The 21,523-nt window shown below is 41.2% G+C and overlaps 3 protein-coding genes and 1 long non-coding RNA gene across 4 annotated transcripts; 2 read left to right on the top strand and 2 right to left on the bottom strand.

Moving 5' to 3' along the window:
- Positions 1 to 257: 257 nt before the first annotated feature.
- On the bottom strand, positions 258 to 4,494 carry LOC122887316. Its single transcript, XR_006380511.1, has 2 exons — positions 4,300 to 4,494; positions 258 to 1,534 (listed from the first exon to the last, which is right to left on the bottom strand). It is a non-coding gene; the product is annotated as an uncharacterized LOC122887316 (long non-coding RNA).
- A 65-nt stretch (positions 4,495 to 4,559) lies between these two features.
- Positions 4,560 to 12,187, top strand: bcl6ab (BCL6A transcription repressor b). The gene is made up of 9 exons (XM_044220398.1): positions 4,560 to 4,712; positions 6,580 to 6,751; positions 7,001 to 7,222; positions 7,328 to 8,191; positions 8,294 to 8,421; positions 8,526 to 8,693; positions 8,799 to 8,929; positions 9,021 to 9,158; positions 9,371 to 12,187. The coding sequence occupies exons 1-9, from the start codon at positions 4,682 to 4,684 to the stop codon at positions 9,512 to 9,514; spliced, it is 1,998 nt and encodes a 665-aa protein (XP_044076333.1). The 5' UTR covers positions 4,560 to 4,681; the 3' UTR covers positions 9,515 to 12,187.
- cmpk (cytidylate kinase) lies at positions 11,809 to 17,234 on the bottom strand. Its single transcript, XM_044220408.1, has 6 exons — positions 16,971 to 17,234; positions 15,346 to 15,492; positions 14,353 to 14,505; positions 14,151 to 14,227; positions 13,731 to 13,827; positions 11,809 to 12,400 (listed from the first exon to the last, which is right to left on the bottom strand). The coding sequence occupies exons 1-6, from the start codon at positions 17,112 to 17,114 to the stop codon at positions 12,359 to 12,361; spliced, it is 660 nt and encodes a 219-aa protein (XP_044076343.1). The 5' UTR covers positions 17,115 to 17,234; the 3' UTR covers positions 11,809 to 12,358.
- A 112-nt stretch (positions 17,235 to 17,346) lies between these two features.
- Positions 17,347 to 21,199, top strand: fam78ba (family with sequence similarity 78 member Ba). The gene is made up of 4 exons (XM_044220406.1): positions 17,347 to 17,477; positions 17,663 to 18,555; positions 18,802 to 19,081; positions 19,820 to 21,199. Exons 2-4 carry the CDS (start codon positions 18,221 to 18,223, stop codon positions 20,060 to 20,062), a joined length of 858 nt encoding a protein of 285 aa, XP_044076341.1. The 5' UTR covers positions 17,347 to 17,477; positions 17,663 to 18,220; the 3' UTR covers positions 20,063 to 21,199.
- Positions 21,200 to 21,523: the final 324 nt, after the last annotated feature.

Raw genomic sequence — 21,523 nt, forward strand, 5'->3', positions numbered from 1 at the left:
TAGAAATACAAAACACAGGATTTCTAAGATTTATAGCACAAGCACTGAGAGGAAGCTCGATGGGCTAATATGCAACTTAGCAGAAACACGTACCCATCTCGGGTGCCGCGCCAGGCTGTGAAAACCACAGATAGGAAAGTAATGAAGAGCAGGGTTCCTGTTTGATGTTGAAGGAGCAAACTGTACTTTTCTTTACTGTAATATGAAACTTATCTTTAACCCTAATACACCACATCAGAAGACATGCAGAAAAAATGTGCTCTGAAATAACCATGTTTTAATGTTACACGGGGAAGTTTAACATTCAGAAATATATGCATGTCACAATGCTGCTTGCTCAAATTAAACTGGTGACCTAACCAAAATGGTACCTTTTAGACCATGTCATTGGGTGTGCCTTGGGACTAGCACTGACAAGATAGTTTGACTTTTAAGTTGACTTTTTCTTAGATTAATTCAGTACTTCTTTGGTTTACACAATGTCAGACAGTATTTAAAATATCCCAAAAAACCCCAAATGTGTCAATTTACAAATAAGGGAAGGTTTGGTATTTTTGCTTGAAAAATGACTCAGCTTTACGTGTTTCATGTCTGGTTATTCACACTTTTTATGTAATCAGCTAGTCTCATTGACATCTAAGCAGACCTAAGAACAAAAATAATTTATAGTTAGACAACCAGCACACACACATCAGGTTATTCACACTTAAGGTTAAATATCATCTCGTGCTGAAAAGAGCAGACCCGCCTTATCTGTACAGGACAACACGTTATTGGCAGTTTGACACCACAGTATATTTGATGCATCAGGGTCAGCTGAAGTTCGGTGATTATTACGCAAAGACTGCATACCACCTGCAGTTTAAATATATACCTCTCAATTGAGTCCCATGCAGACTGCAGTTCAAAGTTCACTATGTTTAGCTCACATGTACATTCAATTAATTCATTCAATAGTCTGTTTCTCGGATTGTGTGCAGTGCACACTTCATCAACAGCTGCTGAAAAATGACACTGAACTTTGTGCTATGAATAAATGAGTCAGGTATTTTCATGTGTCTTACCCTTGTACGTTTAGATCACAAACAAGATTTATATAAATATTTTTTTGCCTTCCTGTGGCAATTTTGTGGTATGTAAATAAACACTCAATATCATGCAAACACAGATAGATCTTGCAAGATTTTTTTCTCCCATGCACACTGCTCCCCAAATTCAAGTGCATGCTCCTGGTTAAAAAGAAAAAAGATACTTTCCTGTTCCCCCTTCAGGCTACGTGTCTGCAAAGACTGAACTAGTTTTAGAGTCATATTTTACTGACGTGACCTTTGATCCCTGTCAGGCAACCATGTGCCTGGGTCATGTTTTGGGACAGGCACATTGATATCCGTCTGCGTCTAGGCCCCCGGGTCAGCGGAGTTCAACAAGAGGAGGTGGGGAGAAGGAGAGAGGAACGACAACAAATTTGTTCCAGGGTTGGCTGGCAAAATCCCATGCAGTGTTGTTTTCATGCCATGCATTCTTTGGATGGGCCCTGCAGAAAATGAAAAAGGACGTCTATTTGATGTATGGGAAACAGAACACACAATCCGAAACAATCTTTGATCTTACGGCAACTTGTGTGTTTTTTGAAATATTTTTAAAGGAGCACTCTATCAATGTCACCAATATCAGTTTAGTCATCATGGTTAGTATTACTCAGTCAATGAAAACAACTGTAAAATATCGTCTGTGGCATTGCAGTTGCTTTCTAAAGTTTTTGAAAATAACCCTGGTGATGTCATAGCGATGTCATCAGGGTTATTTTGGAGACTGGAGACTACAAAAAAAGAAACTTGAAGTGTGTACTTTGAAAGAAGTGGAAATTTACCTGGCAAGGAGGGTCTAAGGACAGACACTATCAAGTTGCATTATGGGAAATGTAGGATCCAGTATTTCTGGAAATTGACTCATACTAGGGACTAAAAGTCTGGATATCTCAGCCACTGCTGCTTTGATTTTGACCATTATTTTTTTTAATCTGACTGTTGGAAGCCCCACAACATTGTGGAAGTGCAATAATAAATCAATGGAGTGCCCCTTTAATTGCTTGAAAATAAAATCTTGAACCTAAATGATCTCTGTGACCATCTACAATAACAGACACATTTTTTTTTCACTTTCAGCAGATTGAGGTGATACATTTTCTGTGGTGCAGCAAAATCAGGCCTTCCTTGCAATAAACAAAAGAACACACTGGCAGACATTTTTTCTGCAAAACCAACCAGAAGCACCATGTTTATGTGATTATGTTGATAATACTCTTAAATATGCATCTACAACACACAGGAGTTTGTGTCTTTCACCTCTGCTCTAGCTTATCTGCTATTGCGCTGCAGCAAATCCCTAATGTGAGGTTAAAGATGCTGCACTGATATATGCAAAGAAAAGGCTGACTGATCAAATCTACGCATCCTCTTGCCTGCGAATAAACAACTAAACCAGGAAATAAGACGTTTTACTTTCTGCCAAGGCTCTCCTACTGACTGAACAAGTTTTGTTTCAAACCAGAAAATATTGCTTCTTTCAAAGGATGTGAAGGTGAACAACCCACAGAAACTTAGGCCACTAAAGATAACCGCAGGGGAAAAACATCTAGAGTGAAAACATTAACTAGAAATAGACCTCTTTGTTGCCATAGCCACCTGAACAGCTGTAATTTAGACCTGTTGAGATGCACTGCACATTTACTTCATGGGGAAAGATTCAGTCTGAGAGTTGATCTTTTCTATAACATATACAGTTAATCAAAATTATAGGAAACTTACTAAATGCTTATAATTTAGTTTTATAATACAGTGCAAAGTAGTAATATCATATTTGTAGAAGACGTCTGTTAACAATCTAATATCATGTCACTTGTGTTTGATGTTGTTAAATATGACCTACAAATTGTCATGTGTTACTACCCAGTTGTGACCCTGATGATGTTCTTTGCAAGATTAAAAATTTCATTGAGATTTTTTGGAAGCTAGTTTATTAATTGTTAAAAAGTAAGGTGTTTGATGGTAATTCTATATATTCAACCAGAAAACCTGTTTGTTTTTCAACATTAGATTAGACTGAATCAGGACGTGAAATAGGGAAAAAATGATCATGTAGTATTTGCTTGCTTATAATGTGCCATCATTCCACACTAAGGTCATATAATTTATAGAATATGTTTTCATTAAGAAAAAGTCATTTAAAACATAACAGCAATGAGTATATACAGTATGATCAATTGCACACAGCTAAAGAAAAAGCCTGCCCACCACATTCAGAGATACCGTTTAACGTACTGTGCAGGGGAGCTGATGTTCTGTACACATGAAGGTTACAGAATAGATTAAGGTAACACTTTACATATGGCACAAAAAAAAAATCCTGCTTAGTTACCAAGGAACTAGTGAGGAACACATCCCTTTTCTTGAAGGGACACAAAAATAGTAACAAATATATAACAAGGACGACATAATTAGTACTGGTTTTGTGCCATTTAGCAGCTGATTTGGAGTTAATCATTTTGGAGCAAGTCATTAAGAAAGTGGTCAGATATGTTTGAAAATGTGATTACACACTAGTTCATTAACATAGTATACTATAGCAGTCACATGATTTTATTTATATTACTTCTTACATACAGTAGTTGCATCAGTACTTGATGCCGGGTTATTCGGGAACTTCTTGTTAGTTGTTAATTAAAGAGCAGTTAGTTCCTGATTTGTTGACTCATTCATTGGTAAGTACTCAGAATTTTGTGCTACCCAGATGAATATACAGCTGCGATGAAGGGACAGGAAGTGGTGGGAACGCAGAGCCTTTTGGAGAGTTGAGAACTTCACACACACTCACACACTTTCTATAGCCTATGCAGTGACATTAAAAACAGGGCTTCATTGCAGTCACTGTATGCAAGAAAAGCCACACACTCTCAGACGTGAGCTCAATTTTGTCACAATAAATCATCGGAATTTCCCATGAGACCAATCAAATGTTCACTGTAAACTTATATAAAACGCACTTAACGAATTGACACAAAGTATTCACATAAATATATTGCCTAACGTATTGACAGAAATGTAGGCTATTACTTTCGAGTGTTCTTCTTAATCAATTTAAGCAGATGAAGCATGGCACCTGGCCAAAGCCGAAACTATACGGTCAAGTCAGCACGAAGAAACGCTTGATGCAAACATGCGGTAGGGAAATGTTAAAGAAAAAAACAAAACAGAAGTAGGGACATCACATTTGTAATTATTACAGGATAAGACGACTGACTTTTCTCAACTCATCATGGCACCTCAGGTAGGTTTACAGCCAAAACATGCTCTCATATTCCCCACAGTATTTATAACTCGGTCAGCTGACCCTGCACTCGGACCCATCCACTACACAGGGAGATTAACTCACAACGAAACAAACTAATTAGCTGCTAAACGCTCACACATATTCCATACCAATCCCACCAAGATGTTTAATTAATAATATCTACCTGAGCAGCCGCATGTTATACTGTGCTATATATTGACGGTACAGGGTTGAAATGATGCGGATGGCGGGGGCAGCTCCCCCGCCATCCGCAGATAATGGTACGGTCCTCTGTTGAAATTCCGAGAATTGAGCTGCTCTGTTTCTTAGAACTGGATTCTCAGAACTGGTGATGCACAGAGTTTCGAGGAAACTTTTACAAGGTGACTTTTTTTCCTTCCTATATTCTCAGCATTAGGTCAGAAGTGTAGTGAAGTAGCAGATGCTCATGTAGCTGCCTCGGCTGCTCTAGGGCCGCAGTTCTTTCAATATTTTGTGATTCCTTTAGTTATAAGATTTGAACTACGAGAGTTGATTTTGACAGCCGCACTGTCTTTGACTGTGTTTAAGACGGAAGTGCGGCTTTAGGCTGTGTGCGGACTGAATTGTGTCACTTGTGTACTTGAAGTAGGCTTTAATAGCTGCTGTTAGACTGAAAACAACCAGCAGCTGTGCGGCGTTAACCTTTTACCAAGGCAGCAGATTTTTAGTCATAGCTCAAGATTAGCTTTTTAATTTTATTTACGCCTTTGTATAGTAATATTTTATGCACCATTTAGGTTACCTATCAGACGTGCAAAAGTCTGGTTCAGTCACATCTAAATTTCTCTCTGCGCATTTCTTTTGTCGACAAACAATCTTTTCACTTCACTAAATCTCTCCAACGCAGAGCCGATGACATCTCCCCATTACTTTTAATCGAGCAAACCCCCTTTAAACTCTTTAAAAACATTATTAAACCACAGGACAGTCCACCAGACATGACAGCTAAACACTATTGCTAAACTTGACCGGACTTGTGTTGGCCTGCTCGGTGGCTTACAGCCGAAGTTACGCAGCTAAGAACTAACCACTCCTTGAAATCATATCCTACGAAATCACGCGGTCTCCGTTCAGTCTAATGTTTGAGGTTTAGAAATAACTTGAGAGATTAGTTGAGCCGGAGGGGAGTGAAAGTTAATGGGTAAATGGGATGAGTTCTACTTATATATGGGGACCTGGAAACCTCTCGGTGTACTGGCAACCTAATCTGAGCAGCCAGGACGGAATGTGCTCATCGTCAAACACGTTTACAACCTACAGGCTGCCAGCAGGCTGCCTGCTCTGTTACACGCTGTAAATCTGCAGGAGAGAGAGAGAGAGAGAGAGAGAGAGAGAGAGCACAGGCAGTTATACTAATTATAGATAACTTAAATCTTAGAGGTCAGCGATGTAGGGTTGTGTTTGCATATACTGTATAGTTCGTGCGTTTACTGTCTGTGGTTAAGATTAGCTGTCGCCCTCAAAATGTTGATGCACGTTGTTCTAAGTTATATGGACGTTGACCCACTGACAAATAGCACTGCTTTCAATAATGACATGTTAAAATATCGATCATAGCATATGTAATAACACCGCCATTAAGGCCCAATAAGAAGTAGGGCATGGATCTGAAGGTCTCGTGAACCTACCTTTTGCTTTTCTCTCTGCAAGGACGCCGCCTCTTGATAAAACACAGTCAAGACACTTGTTAGGTTCAAAGCTTGTTTTGATTATAAACCCTGAAGGCAGGTGGCTTGTATTACATGATCCGGAGGTGACGAAATATAATAGGAGTATGTATTATCTTGTATAACAAGAGTGTTAATTAACGTGTAATTTACTAATTATAATTCATTACAATTCTAATTGAGTAAATTCTGGCTTGTAGTCTGGTTTTGCTTGAATATTTGGCTTTAAGATGATTTCCTCAGTGTACCAGAATGTAGCAAAGTTAAAGCCCATCTAAAGCTGCAAAATAAAACTTATCTTTAATGTCATGCTGTCATTTTTTTTAAGTTATGCATATATTATTATTTAGTAGTAAAGTAATGTAACTTAAGCTTAATTTATTTTTTTTGAAAATTTGGTTTCAACATTGGGTTTCAGTTATGCTCATATTGGTGCCAATACTCCCACATTGTTATTTTTCTACCCAGCCTACAGTATGTGTACCTCTCTTCTAGAGTCAAGATAATGAACAAACTATTTATTATTTCTGCCCTTGCTCAGATTTTGACAGCATGGCCATGACTGCAGATGGCTGCATTCAATTCACACGCCATGCAGGCGATGTCCTGCTCAACTTCAACCGCCTCCGCAGCCGGAACATACTGACTGATGTCACCATACAGGTGGACGGACAGCGTTTTCATGCTCACAAGGCCATCTTGGTGGCCTGCAGGTATGCAGCATTATGAGATGTGACACAGTACCTATGGACTTTCTTTTTTTTTAGTCACTGTGCCAAATGAAAGGACGATATTTCTGGGACCATATTTCCTAATTTTTACTTAGTTAGTCACTGCTCCTGACACAGCCACAACATCTAATTTCATACCTCATCCCAAATAAATTAAGTTTTCGTAGTTAATGACTCGCATCTGTGCACGTGTTCAACGCTTTTTTCCCCTTCTCTCTTGTTCTCTTACAGTGGCTTCTTTTATTCTGTGTTCATGGACCCCAAGAACGCAAACCTTAGTGCCATCAGCTTAGACCCCAAAGTGGACCCCAAGGGGCTCTCCATCCTGCTGGACTTTATGTACACGTCCTGTCTGAACCTTAACGACAGTCTGGTCCTGGCCACCATGAATACAGCCATCTACCTCCAGATGGAACACGTGGCCGACACCTGCCACAGGTTCATCAAGTCCAGGTAAAGGAAAATAGAAAATGTGACAAGACACACTCTGTTGTCTTGGCTAAAATGGAAGGGATCTGAGTTTGAGTTAACAACTTGTCATTGAATATGTTTCTGCAGGCATCAGTCTCTGAATATGCAGATTGAAGAGGTACAGATCAACTCATTACATCTGGCTGAGGAGATCCCTGCTTTGAGGCCTGTTGATGAAAAAGAACCAGACTTAAGAAACAACCACACATCAACCTCATCCCCTCTCCAGGAGTGCAGGGGCTACATCCCCAATGTTTTCAGGGGGATCAACACCTCTGGCTCCTATCACGTCTATGGTGACCTCCATATCCCTGATGGGAGGCTGGAAGGTTCCCATAAAGTCAGCGACCTTCCCAGAGGAGGGGCTTTGTCCCAGAAACAATGCTCGCAGGTACCCAGCACCAACATGGCTCACAATGAGTCCACTACCATCATCTCCCACCCCAGCTTCCCCACCAGTATCATCCGACCGGCAGGAGCCCACGGGAGGCTTCAAAGGCCTGCCACTCCCATGGAGGAAGACAGCATTCAGCATCCACAGACCAGCTGCCTAAGATTGTCTCCAGGCTTTATCAAAGGTGTGATTTGTAGCCCTCAAAGCCCCCTCAGATCTGACTGCCAGCCCAACTCGCCCACTGAGTCCAACAGCAGCAGAAACGCCACGCTGAGTCTCAAACAGCCCTCAGACTGCCCCAAAGACGCCAAGGCCCGCAACTGGAAGAAGTACAAGTTGATCGTAATGAACCAAACTCCTGATGAGAGTGAAAAGGAAGCTCAGGGAGGCAGCGCTGAAGCTACGGCCATGTCGCCTACACTGAGCCCCTGCAGGAGTGGTGCAGCAGGTGGACACAACGAGGTCCAGGCGGAGGAGGGAGCCAGCGAGCACAGAGAAGAAATCCGCATGTCTCAGAGCGTCGACAGCTGCAGCAGCAGCACCTGTAGCAGCATCAGGTAAAACTCCAACTCACTGTGAGAACTGTAAATCGGAACTTATACATTTGTTAAAGAGAACTTCTCTGTATATTAACTCTGTGGTCGTCTTTCTGTGTGCAGCCACCGCAGATGCTCCTCCTGTGGCTGTGACAGCCCTCGTTGCGTGGAAATGGGTCACCTTTCTCCTGACTCATACAGCAGAGATGACACCACGAAACTACACTCAGAGTATTCCTCCTCCAGCTGTGGTAAGTGGACTCCACATACTATTAGCCTATATTTAAATGATAACAAATGATTTGGCAGGATCAGTATTTTGCATTCGCATTGATTTAATTGCTTCTTTCTACAGAAAACAACACCTACTTCTGCAACGGGTGTGACTCCAAGTTCACAGAGAAAGACACCGTGAGAGACCACCTGGTCCAGGTCCACAGTGACAAGCCATACAAGTGTGACTGCTGCCAGGCTGCCTTCCGCTACAAGGGCAACCTAGCCAGCCACAAGACCGTTCACACCGGTAAGATGAATCATTCCGGGTTGGCTTTTTTTAAAGTACCATTAAGGTGACTTCATGGATGTGACAGTTTTATTCATTGCACAACTTGCTGATCTTAACTACCAGGTGCGAAACCCTACCACTGCAACATCTGCGGTGCTCAGTTCAACCGACCAGCCAACCTCAAGACCCACACCCGCATCCACTCTGGAGAAAAGCCTTACAAGTGTGAGACATGCGGCTCCAGATTTGTCCAGGTGAGAAAAGCTTCCTCCTTCAGGAAAGCTTTGCAATGTCAAACCACTGTGTAAGTGTGTGTATTTTATACATGTTTTCATTTTCCTCCAGGTGGCCCATCTTCGCGCCCACGTGTTAATTCACACGGGAGAGAAGCCGTACCCTTGTGAGATCTGTGGAACACACTTCCGCCACCTTCAGACACTAAAGAGCCACATGCGCATTCATACCGGAGAGAAGCCTTATCATGTAAGCTTCCTAGTCAGTCCACCCTCCTTATCCGCTGTGTCTGCTGGCTAAAAAGAGAATAATCCCTTCTCCCCCATAATCCATGTGCCTATCAATACCTATAAATCCTGAGTGGTAATCCTGGAGAGCTATGAACTATAGCTGTGGGGCTTGGGGGGAGGAAGCAGTCCATTTTAAAAGTGATTATAAATTATTCTTTTCCTTTTCCTCAGTGTGAAAAATGTGACCTCCACTTCAGACACAAGAGTCAGCTGAGGCTTCACCTCCGACAGAAGCACGGTGCGGTCACTAACACCAAGGCTCAGTATCGCAGGACTCCCAGCAACATCATCACAGGCCTGGTGAACTCCAGCTGAGCCTGCTGCAGTCCTGTTGTGTCTCATTTTTTTTGTTTTCTTTTTGCATTAGCCACCATGTTGTCAAAAGATTTACATTTTTTACAAAGAGAAACATAAATATTATACTGTGTATATATATATATATATATATATACTGTATATGCCCTTTATGCATTTGTATATGATGCACATTACTTTATGTAAGCTCTTTGGTATTTCAAAGATTGTAGAAGTTTATGCTTTCATTGTGAATGTGAATTTTGAATGTGAATTTGAGCAGGTAACTTATCAGAATGTTAGCATTGAAGGACAGTCCTCTTTCTCATTTGCATTGAGAATCAGTGTTACAGTTGTGCTTTAGATACTGGTGTGAATTTTCCCAGCAATGTGGTCACAGTTTATGCTGTTTTTCATTAGGTTGTTTTTGTAAATAAGATAATATATATTTTCAGATTGCCATCTGCTGGCAGAGTACGAATATATTTACGTTAAGTTTGTTTTTCTTACGTGCAGTGAGCTTCACTGACAATTGTCAATAACACAAGGGCTTGTTACTTTCTCATGTTATAGTTTGTGATATGTATTGTAATATGTACAGATTGTCATTAATTTCAAAATTGCTATGTACATATTTTCTTTTCTAGGCTCCTGTTGGTATTTTGCACATACTCATAATGCTGTAATTCATATATTTTCATACTTTTCATTCAAATATTTCTACTTAAAAGATTCTTGACATGTTGACAATTGTTTGTTAGACCCCAGCACTTAATATCTTCTTATTTATATTCAAATTTTTCTTTGCTGTATTGTATTACATTTTGGTGCTGCAATGATTAATTTTCCCCAGCGGGATCATTAATGTTTGATTGTATTTGATCTAACCTTATGTATTACAGTGCACTCATACGAACCAGTATATTCATAGTGCCTTACAGTCACACTTTTCTATTGGCTACCTTACCAGACTATTCATGCATTATAAGTTTGACAATATGAAAGCCCTGGTAGTTATAAACTGCTTTTGTGATGCATTTCACATTTGGTATATTGCCCAGTTGTCATGTGTATGCATGTCAGGTACTGTTGTTTTGGAAGCTGATCATCTGTTGGGTGTAGCTCTTAAAATGCAGATACACCTGGCCTCAAGCTAAAACATGCTCAGGAATATTAGTAATATGTAAGCAAATGTCTTTGTAACTGCAGAGTATATATATATATATATATATATATATATATATATATATATATATATATATATATATAATGACATGAAATTAAAATGGCACTTGTTGCAACAATTCTGTCCATTATTTGCAAGTAAGATGGTTTGAGCAAAGATTTAATTGAACCTTTTAGTATTTTGTAGTTTAGCTTTGTAGGTATTTATAAAGAATACATGCTAAACCTTCTCTCTGGCTCTCCCTGGTGTTCACTCATATGGACCATCATTTATTCTCCTAGACATTAAAAAAACCTGACTGAGCATTTGGAGGAGCACAGACGGTTTAGTTAATGATTAGCTTCTGTTTGTGTGTAGGGTAAAGCGATCATTCTACAGAGGGCAAAACATTTCTCATTCATCATTAATAACGTGAATAAATACATAAATGAACACTGAAATCCTAAAAACACATTGAATAGAATTATATAATTTAATTCTGAAATGAATACAGAAATGTTTTACTTAAAAGTAAATAAATACATAAATACTACAATAATTAATAGGTAATTATTTGAGTATTTATTTTAGCTGTCATCTATTTACTATATTGTCCAAATATTTTATTTATTTATTAATGATTGAATCATTTTTCATCCTCCATGTAAAATCTAACTGAAAGGGAATTGATAAAAAAGTGCATGTTTTTTTAATAGAATCTTGTGTAGTAGTTAATAACTTGATCAAAATCTTTTCTTACAGCACTATACTTACATATACAGACAAATAACTACAAAAAAGAAAGCACATACTGTATGAATAGGCAACCCTCACATAACATTGAATAAAGATTGTAGATTAATCCTTAAAACAAAGGAAAAAAGTAGTTGTTTTTACTTCAGCTTAACTCCCCCCTCCTTCAAGCAGATACAATACACATTTAACAAAATGTTCATTTTTATCTCCATGTTTTCTCTACGACTAGTCTCGAGTGTCATAGCTCCGATGAAGCACATCCAGGTGTTTTAGTAAGGAGTCAAATATTCATTGAAGAATGGACCATCTATCACAGAAACATATACCTGATAACTCTACATGGCACAAAGGCAACTGGTCATGCCCCTGTGGTGCTGCCCATTAAACATGAGACTGATGTTTTAAGGATTTTATTTGAAGGTTATTGGCTGTCCTGTCAAGTCTTAAATCGATCCCAGTCTGTCGTCATCAGGTCAAACAACTATTTGGTCTGAAGCATTATGGCTGCTTCCAATGACATGATACTCTGAGGACATTTTTGATTGATACCATTTTTATAGAGACTTCCACTTCTAGAAGTGTGTTTGATTGACAAAAAAAGTGACTCTCTAAGCTAAGGATCCATTTTGTTCCTATGCAAAGGCCTCAAACTATGATGAAAGACGAGCTGTGAGCTCTGCTGAACATGAGTTAGTTGATCACAAGTAGCTGCTAAGCATCTCTACTTCTCATTCATACCAATACTCAATACATATTGTACACACACACATACACACTCACAAACAAATGGTGCAGCATTTACAAAAGAGATAGAAAACAAACAAACAAAAAAAGTTACCAAAAAGTCATATGAATGGACATATAAACTTATTATAGTGGACTTGCTGTTGATAAAAAGAAAACTAAAAAAAAGGTAAATGAATGTTGTTGGCAGCTGGAGAAACTCAACCTTCTTTGTCTAGGATGGCTTTCACATGAGCAAACACCTGAAAAAAGAGAAAAATATGCAAGTGTACTTTGACTTGTCAGGACACAAACAAAGACTGTATTTCAGCTCCAGCCAAGTAGTTTCAAAACTTGAACTACCCAAAGTGGCCTGAAGTGGCTGCACATATTTAAACTCTGATCACAAGTAAAATACATAGAAAAACATTTTATTTTGGGCATAATTCTTATTAGTTATGATAACAGTTTTGACGTTTAATTACCAGATTAAAAATTACATCTACTCCTTTTTCATTCAAAAGTTTAACTATTAGACAAAATGTGTCCTACTTCACTTTAAGGTCAATTCTCAGTGTATTTGCAATGGAGGCTTCAAGTTTTCACATCACAATTGTGTTGCATTTTGGACTAAGACTGACTTTGAAACTAGTTGTGATGTCACAAAATCAGCTGATACATGTGTTAAAGGTGAGCACAGAAACTTTCCGCCTTCAGCAGATGATTGTGAAAATTGCCCTCTAGAGCCAAATTCTGCACAGGTTAAGCATCCAAGTAAAGTATCAATAAGCAAAACACATTTTTCAGTGAAAGGGGGACTTCTGTCTGTTTTTTGCTGCTTTTCCTACTGGACAGAGTCACTTAATCCCCTCGTTCAGGCGGTGCAACATCGTGGACTTAAAGAGTCTGTGGTGTCACCCTTGTTTCTGAAGTGATGCTTATTTTCGAAGTTAAGGTGGAGCTTGGTTGGAGCTCAGATGGAATGTGCCTTTTTCAAAGGAATTTCTACTTTGGCTTCAACATCCAGCTGGGGAAGTTTTCCCTTCTGCTTGCAGAGGATTTTCCCATTCTAACATGTTATCTATGTGCCACAGTGACACCCCTGAGCCTGAATTTAGTGTCAGTCCTCGGTTTCCTCTTCTAATTTGTTCTCTAAAGCCTTTGACAGACTTTGCGTGCAAATAGAACAAACTACTTGTCAACAGTTTGACTGCTAATTTTGGACTAGACACAATCTGGTAAATGCTGCTATCTGACAAACTACCTTCTTTTTTGTTTTTCATTATTTGGTCCATCCTCACTAAAATCCCTCACACCCCAGCGTTCAAGCCAATGTGGAACTGCCTTAAGTTGCAGTTCTTCCAATTGCCACTAGAAGCTGGTAAACAATCAATAGGCTGTGTAGTGGGAAAACCCCTCACGTGTAGTTAAGTGTTTGTTTGCTCTGATAAACAGGTTTCTCAGCCATTCACACTCAGCTGTGGTAAACGCCACTTGCTTATCACGCCTCCGCCCAGGGTCCACCCCCCAAAATGTCCATGGGTGGCGTTCATAGGGTCAATGCTATATCTACAGTCGATGCCATTTACTCACCTCATCCACAGAATGAGAGGCGTCTACAGTGCGCACCTTTCCGTGTTTCTCATACAGTTGAATGATTGGTTGTGTAGACTGCTGGTAGGTTTGGATTCTGCATCAAAGAAAAATATGCCTGGTTATTGGGGTCAGATGACACTTGGGACTCAAACAAGACACAAATTAGGTCAAAAACACACATGCAGGTACCCAACAGTCAGCTAAATGGGTCAGAGAAATCTATACTGATCAGATATGCTTGTTGTACTTTGCTACAGACAGAGGGAAATCAGTACAAGAAATCAATTAATGGTCAAAGGCAGCAGTACATACTAGCACAAACTACAATCATTAAAAAACAAAGCTCATTTTAAAATCTGGGGTTCAATACTGTTAAAGTTTAAAGTCACATATTTGGTTTGTGTTGCAGCACTGTACCTTTTCTCCAAGCTCTCTCTGTTGTCATCTGTGCGTCCACTGCTCTTCCCTCTTTCTAAACATCTGTTGATGCAAACCTGTGCACAAAAAAGACAGAGATCACGTGCTCAGTGTAATTGGGCTCAGATGATACCAGCTCAATTTTCTGTATGTATCTAAAAACAGATGGAGGGGTTTTAGCTTTCTGGTTTCCATGACGTACCTCATTGCTGCAGTTAAAGAAAAGCACAAATTTGAGATCTGCTTTGCCATCCATGACTTTGTTCCACCCTTGAAGGTTGTCCTCGTTACGGGGGAAACCATCTATGAGGAAACGGAACTTTTTCTCATCTTTCTTCATGGTCTCCTCCATCGCCTTACAAATCAGAAACAACAAACCTTAAATATTTTACTCCTAATGTGAATTAACGGAAATAACTGTTTTATTCAAATGACAAATCAGGACCTGATTCCAGAGAGATCAATCAAAATAGACAATTCGGTGTAGTCCCTCATTCGTCCAGGAGTGTTCTGTCGTAGAAAAGGTTTCAGTCGTAGTCATCTGGACACTGTTTTCAGGACAGTGTCCAACAATTGAGAATGACTTCCGGATGGGAGCAGAAACGTCTTGATTCTGAAAACAGTGTCCAGATGACTACGACTGAAACCTTTTCTACAACCAAAATAGACAATGACAAAAAAATTCTGCTCAATGTGCTCTGTATAGGTTTGCATAAAAACAGCCCGTACCATGGTGCTGACCAACTTAAATCAGAGAACTGTACAGTCTCACAGTGCAGCTGTGAGTTTGCTAGCTTTAAAAACAGTTTCAAAACACACTAAAGCAAATGTTTTTAGTATTTACTTAATAAACAAATAAAAAAAAAAATTTATTGTCACTGTTTAATATCCAGTAAATTGACTAATTGACTTGGCTGTTTCATCAATAAATGAGAGAAGTTCTGCCCACACATGGGCATGACTAGCCTAGAGAGTAGAACTCAAAGCATTTTTTGCGGAAAATCTGTGATCAGAGTTAAAGTTTAATTTTCACTTTTTGCAGAAACGTATTTTCTCAAGTCCTGTATACCTTAAAAAAGTCGGGTTGAGTTGCAAACAGGTCCTGACTAAAAGTGTCTGACCCCTGGCAGACTGATCTGGATTTGCCTCTTGCTAGGCAAACAAACCTGATTTACAGCCTGCATTTGGTGCATACCTTCCTGAGTAAGTTAATGGTGATCTCCACAGGGACAATTCTGCCCTCCTTGATGTAGCTGGCAATGAGCTGTCCGAACTCTGACTCCTCTCTAGCTCGCTCTTCCCTCAGCAAGTCCCCAGCTGACAAGTGGGTGTAGTTGTAGCTCTGAGAGACACAAACATTTTTTTTAATATGATAAGTTGATCTCATGTAATGAAAATGGTATCTCAAAGAAAAGCACTTCAAAACTAGTCATCACGAGTCAATTTCTGGTGAGGAGAAAGTGTTAGTCATTTTAAAAAGGTGTGTAGATTTCTATTAACACTAAAACTGTCTTCTTCAAAATATTGAGAAGAAATTATTCTCACTCACAGACCAGGAAGAAGTCAGTCCTTGTGTACTGAATGAAAGGAGCCACTATGCTTAGCTGCCATTCAGGCCTAACCATCATACTTGAAGCAGGGCAGCCAACACCCAGTTACATCCGTGAACAGAAGTAGTAATAAAGTCTCTTATAGAAGCTCTCTCTCAGTCAAACACACACACATCAGAGAATCCACACTGGCCCTCAGTAGAGCTGCAGCTTCATGAACTTTCATGAGTTTGACTTTCAGACAAACATCAAAGCAGCATCCTTAAGTAGAGTTCTGGCTTTTCAAACTTTTTGTGTGGCTTGTTAAAAATACATTTTTGTCAAACCCATGCTGCTTCTTCAGGATGGTGCGTGATGCAGTGAAGAAATTAATTATGGGTTAGAGAAAGCTTGACTCAATACATGACATCTTTACCATTGGACTGTTACACTCTACTTAGCATCAGCCATGCTCTCTAGCCCTAGATGAGTAACTGCGGACAATCACAGAATACTTATCTGAGTGCATAACTGCAGAAACTTCAAAACAGACTAGAGAAAATAAAAGTGCCATGACGGCATGTCATGAATGGAAACTGTAGAGACAACTTCTTAAATTTACAGTCCAAGTTAAGGTAAATTATAAATGTAAAAGTGTCGTCATCCCATATGGGGTGACCAAGGTAAAGGTTCCTCAACCAATAAAAGTCTATGTCACCATCTGTTTCTGTTTGTTCAAAGTCGATGGGGGAGTGCACTCCAGACTTACACTGACCATTACACAATCTCAATTGCATAGATAAGTCAATGATAAGGTCTCAACACGGAGCAAATGTCATTAGGCTTTCTCCTGCTGTTCTGTGTCAAGAACAACAGGCAGACATTAATTTTGCCTATTCATTCAGGCGTTTGACTGCACAACATTAAGGGAGTGGTCTAAAATACATTTTATTGCTTTGACTCAATTGTCAGAAATTAATACTGGGGAGTCTCTGAAGAATTAAAATTATTAAAATGGTACTTTATAGCGCCTGTATGCCAGCACAGGCTTGTATTTCAGCACATAAACTGTGTACCTTGTGTGGCTAACTAGCTAGCTGGCTAACACACAGGTTCATTTTAGAGGACAACCGGAAGTCAATGTAACTTAGATATTATTATTAATAAAACGTGCTATTAAAAAGCACAACCAGCCTAAAATTCACTAAATGCTATTTTCATCACGACGTGCTATATCCTAACCATCAAAGTCGGTAGTTTTCATTGTCCTTTCTCTCGCCATCTCTCGTACCTCCGCGATTTTGGAGCATTGGGTCCCTTTGCCGGCGCCAGGCCCGCCCAGCACGAACACAACCTGCGGCTTCATCATCAGCGACACCCGGTACAACAAGCTCGGCACCCTCTGAGTCACGTTACCGAACAAACGGCCGATCATAAACCAGCACCAGCGGCGACAGACGTGAACCAGCGGGGTAAGGGAAAAACAACAAGCCGAGCTGACCGGTGAATGCGTGTCAGTGTCTGAGTAGGAAGTCGACACCACATCCGCTGTTGACTTCAGCGACCAATGGGGTTTCACATAGGAGTGACGCAGACTGTAGCCACGCCCGCTTCCACTTGTTATTTTTTTCAATGCAGAGGTCGGGTGACGCCCCTCCCCTGCCTCTCCAGCATCAGCACCTCCAAACCGAACAAGGCGACCCGCGGTTGGGAAAGGATGCTCTCCGGTCCGCGATGCTCACCAGCTCGAGGAGACATAACGATGACACGAGTAACCGAGATACGCTCGTGCGGCTGGGTATAGTCACTGTTTTTTTTTACGTTTATGCTGCCTCGCTGCCTCCATTCATGATGCACCATTCATGCATCCCAAAGAATGGAAGCACACTGCGAGGAAAACATTAAAATAGCCTGTTATAGCCCTGTTGCCTCGCCTTTATAAGACACATTCTCGCTCATTTGATGAAGCTTCTTTTTATGTAGGTCAAGGTGATGAAGAGCCCGATTCTGTCTTTTGAGGGCGCCGCGCGAATGTAGGGCTAATACAGGAAAGCCAAGCAAACAAAAGGCATCCAGCCCCCCTCCTCTGACGCACCTGGCTGCCCTGTCGCCACTTGACATGACAGCGCAGAGCCGGGAGCAGAGCAGCAGGATCAAGGGGCACCGACGTGCAGCCGGACGTGTGGACTCGACAAGGAATAGAGGAGCCTCCGGACGCACGGCGGAGAAGCAGCAGCAGCCCAGGGGAGGCCGGATTGCAGTTTCTGGGGACGAGCGCCAAGGGCAGTGCGGCAGTCAGCAGGCAGACCGGGGGGAGGAGGCTGCGGAGATCTGTGATACTTCCCCCCCAGGCCCCACTGCGCTCTCACCTCCACATCATCCTGGACATATGATGGTGGATGTTTTTATGTTTGATCAATGGTGACTGTGATACTCCTCATCACTTTCTCTCCTTTTTTTCCTTCCCAACCAGTCAGTGATGATGGGCAATTGAAAGATTAGATCTGCTCTTCAGGCAAGGGTGGAACCCGGAGGGGACTGATGTACATACTGGCCAGGTATCATTTGCTCCCTTCTTCTCTGGTTTTGCTCATTTTGCTTGTCGCCTGCACTATGGGCTGTATTCAGAGCATCGCATGCAAGCCCCGCATCAGACGGGAGAACATTGTGGTGTATGAGGTGTCAGCCTCTATTGACCAGTGTCCCACCATCATTGAGGAGAACTCACCAATTGTGCTCCGTTACAAGACGCCTTACTTCAGGGCCTCAGCAGGGGTTGTGATGCCACCAGTGCCCCGCAATGAAACCTGGGTGGTGGGCTGGATCCAGGCTTGTACCCAGATGGAGTTCTACAACACCTATGGTGATATTGGCATGTAAGTGTATAGCAGACCCCATCAGACATGAACTTTTTGCCCCTGAATGAGCTCAGTGTGTGTGTGTGTGTGTGTGTGTGTGTGTGTGTGTGTGTTCAGGTGGGTATAGTGTTTGGATGTGCACACCTCTTTCTACTTCTCTCACATACTCACAAACATCTAGACCACAACCGTGCACCTGCCACTGCCAAAAAAAAAAAAAGCCTCTCATCCTCTCACTCTGTCCTCCTCTGTCCACGGCCGCAGGTCCAGCTGGGAGTTACCAGAGCTGCGAGAGGGTCGAGTCAAAGCCATCAGCGACTCAGACGGCGTCAGCTACCCCTGGTACGGCAACACCACAGAGACAGTCACCCTGACGGGGCCCACGTCCAAACCGTCCCGTCTCACGGTCAGCATGAACGACAACTTCTACCCCAGCGTGACCTGGGCAGTGCCCATCAGCAACAGCAACACGCCCATGCTGACCCACATCACCAGGGACCAGAGCTTCATCACCTGGCTGGTGGCCATGAACTCTGTCACCAAGGTAGGACAAAAACACAAAGAGCAGCCTGACACTCGAGATGAAACACTTTTTTCCCTCATGCATCAAACTCATATCTTAATAAATCACAGTATTATTTTTCCTGTGTTTTGCACCACCAAGTCACAGATTTGTGCAATGAGATAACTTCTGTTATGAATTTGTGCTATATAAATAAAACTGAATTGAATTTGTTTAAATGAAGAACACTGGCGATACATCTCTAGAAACTGCTCTTACATTACACACACAGACTGATTGTGATGTAATCATCTTCCCTCTGCACTTTTCCTTTCTGGTGTAAAGTTACAAAGTACCTCATCATTCTCCTGAATAAAGCCCCTGCACTGGCCCATCTGGAGACTGTGTATCAAAATGCTTACAGTATTCATGTATTGTCTTTGTGGGAGAGCTATATTCTTTTTAGGCTGTTATAGAGGAGGATGTCAGACTTGTTTTATTCATTGTTGGTTAATATGTTAAGAGCAGAAGAAGAGCATGGCTTTCAAATTCTGTATCTTAGCCTAACTGGGTCACATAAGATAAAATTACATTTAACAAAGTCTAAGTGATACACTATTTATTAGGCAGCACATTAACTACACATCTATTAGCAGTAGAGGACATAATGCACAATCAACTTAAGCTGCAACAAAACACACTTCATGTACTTAAAATAGACTGCAGCATGCATATATACAGTATTGACCATATTAAAATCATGCTGCTCTCCTCCTCCAGGAGCGTATCGTGTTGCAGACGGTGCGGTGGCGGATGCGGGTGGACATTGCTGTGGACCCAGACATGCCTCTGGGCTCTCGGGCTTCTTTGGTGGGTCGTCCCTACCAGGAGCAACCGCATATCCTCAACTACCAGGAGCCCATCCCTCCCAACGCGCTGGGGAGGCCGAATGCCAACGACGCCCAAGTGCTAATGTGGAGGCCACGGAGAGGGGCGCCACTAGTGGTCATACCGCCAAAATAACAGGGTCAAATAGTTGAACAGACAAAAGTATAATTTGTTCCCTCTTGAAGAAAGGTGATGAAGTCATGAAGCCTATCAGAGAAGAGAGAACCGATGGTTTCCCTGCGCTCAAGATGCCAGTGGCTCATTATCCCTGAAAGATTTAAGTGGACCATTATAACAAGAGTGGATATTACATCTTCAATCTGACACATTATGGTGTCAGAATGGAAGTCTACAACAAACTAGTGTCAAGGGCCCCAGCTTGCATCACGGCTTGTTTGGCCCCCGACAAGTTTTAGACCGCATTAATGAGTACTGCCTGCTTTTTAGCGAAGAAGGAACAGTGTTTTTTTAGACGTACCACAGAGGTATTAGACCACAACGAGAACTGCATCCTGCATCCTTATATAGATCTTATTGCATGAGAGAGTGAAAGAGACACACAAAAACTGTCCTTGGGAAGTTTAAGAATAGCATTTGTTTTGTATAACTTGATACCTGAAGACATTTTGATTGAAAAGTCAGCCAAAAAAAAACAACCTGCGGGCTGGTTAAACCTCGTCAGTGCCAACAAAGGCCTTCTTCAGCACACTCAGTACCAGAGTTAAAGGATGTATTCAGAAGATTTAAAAGATACAAAGTATTATATGAATTTTTTTAGTTTAAGATTAACTCATGAATCAGTCAGATTGTATTAAGAGCACCCACCTTGCATAAAAGTCTGGAAGAAAACCAAATCTGCTGTAGTTTTCACTTGAGTTTTGCTAATACACCAACATATTTTCCACTCACTCGCCTCTGTAGTGCAGCTGATATTGTATTCATATGTATGGGTGACAAACTATCAGAGAGATGAGCTGGACCTGTTACCACATTAAATAAATAACGTCAGCTATGCTTTCAATAAGTGCGGTGTAAATGACTTGGAATAGTGCCATACAACACATTTAAAACAAGAGGGTGATAGCAGTCCAGGCCGCATATATCTTAGCTGGAATGGAGCCGAGTTGTATTCAGACCTAAGGTAGATTTGATATGACACTAATAAGGCCATGTTGCACTACCAAATTACATAAATCTTCCTACAATCAGGGAATCTAAATGTACTCTCGTTTTCTTGGTGTGGAATTAAACCAGACTACATTTTGAAAAGGATTTATTTGAATTAGTGCCATTTTTTTTATGCTAGTTGTATGAGGTCATTTCACACTTTCTCCTCATATCATTAACGTATATTATTTTGCAGTAGGTCTCTGCAGATAATCACAGATAAAGGCCTTCCTGTGTCATGGCTATGGCCTGTCCAGTGGCTCATCCTGGGCTCCCTGCCTGCCACTCCATACACGAGTCACATGAGTCATCCTCCATCTGTGCTTCTCTCCAGGTTCGCGCCTCACCTTCCCATCTGCCTGCTCGGTTTTTTCCCTGTCTGTCCACCTCATCACACATGCTCTCTCCATCCAAATATACTAATTTGCT

The sequence above is a fragment of the Siniperca chuatsi genome, linkage group LG13 (assembly GCF_020085105.1).
Source record: "Siniperca chuatsi isolate FFG_IHB_CAS linkage group LG13, ASM2008510v1, whole genome shotgun sequence".
In the NCBI taxonomy this organism is placed as follows: Eukaryota; Metazoa; Chordata; class Actinopteri; order Centrarchiformes; family Sinipercidae; genus Siniperca; species Siniperca chuatsi.

Bases quoted from the DNA above. Each gene is read 5' to 3' on its own strand.
- bcl6ab (XM_044220398.1), top strand. From the start codon at position 4,682: ATGCACAGAGTTTCGAGGAAACTTTTACAAG. The intron at 6,752-7,000 runs GTATGCAGCATT...GTTCTCTTACAG, and splicing joins GCCATCTTGGTGGCCTGCAG to TGGCTTCTTTTATTCTGTGT. The intron at 8,422-8,525 runs GTAAGTGGACTC...TTCTTTCTACAG, and splicing joins GTATTCCTCCTCCAGCTGTG to AAAACAACACCTACTTCTGC.
- cmpk (XM_044220408.1), bottom strand. From the start codon at position 17,114: ATGATCGGCCGTTTGTTCGGTAACGTGACTCAGAGGGTGCCGAGCTTG. The intron at 15,493-16,970 runs GTACGAGAGATG...TGTGTCTCTCAG, and splicing joins AATGCTCCAAAATCGCGGAG to AGCTACAACTACACCCACTT. The intron at 13,828-14,150 runs GTACAGTGCTGC...TCTTTGATGCAG, and splicing joins AGAGAGAGCTTGGAGAAAAG to AATCCAAACCTACCAGCAGT.
- fam78ba (XM_044220406.1), top strand. From the start codon at position 18,221: ATGTACATACTGGCCAGGTATCATTTGCTCCCTTCTTCTCTGGTTTTG. The intron at 18,556-18,801 runs GTAAGTGTATAG...CCACGGCCGCAG, and splicing joins ACCTATGGTGATATTGGCAT to GTCCAGCTGGGAGTTACCAG. The intron at 19,082-19,819 runs GTAGGACAAAAA...CTCCTCCTCCAG, and splicing joins CCATGAACTCTGTCACCAAG to GAGCGTATCGTGTTGCAGAC.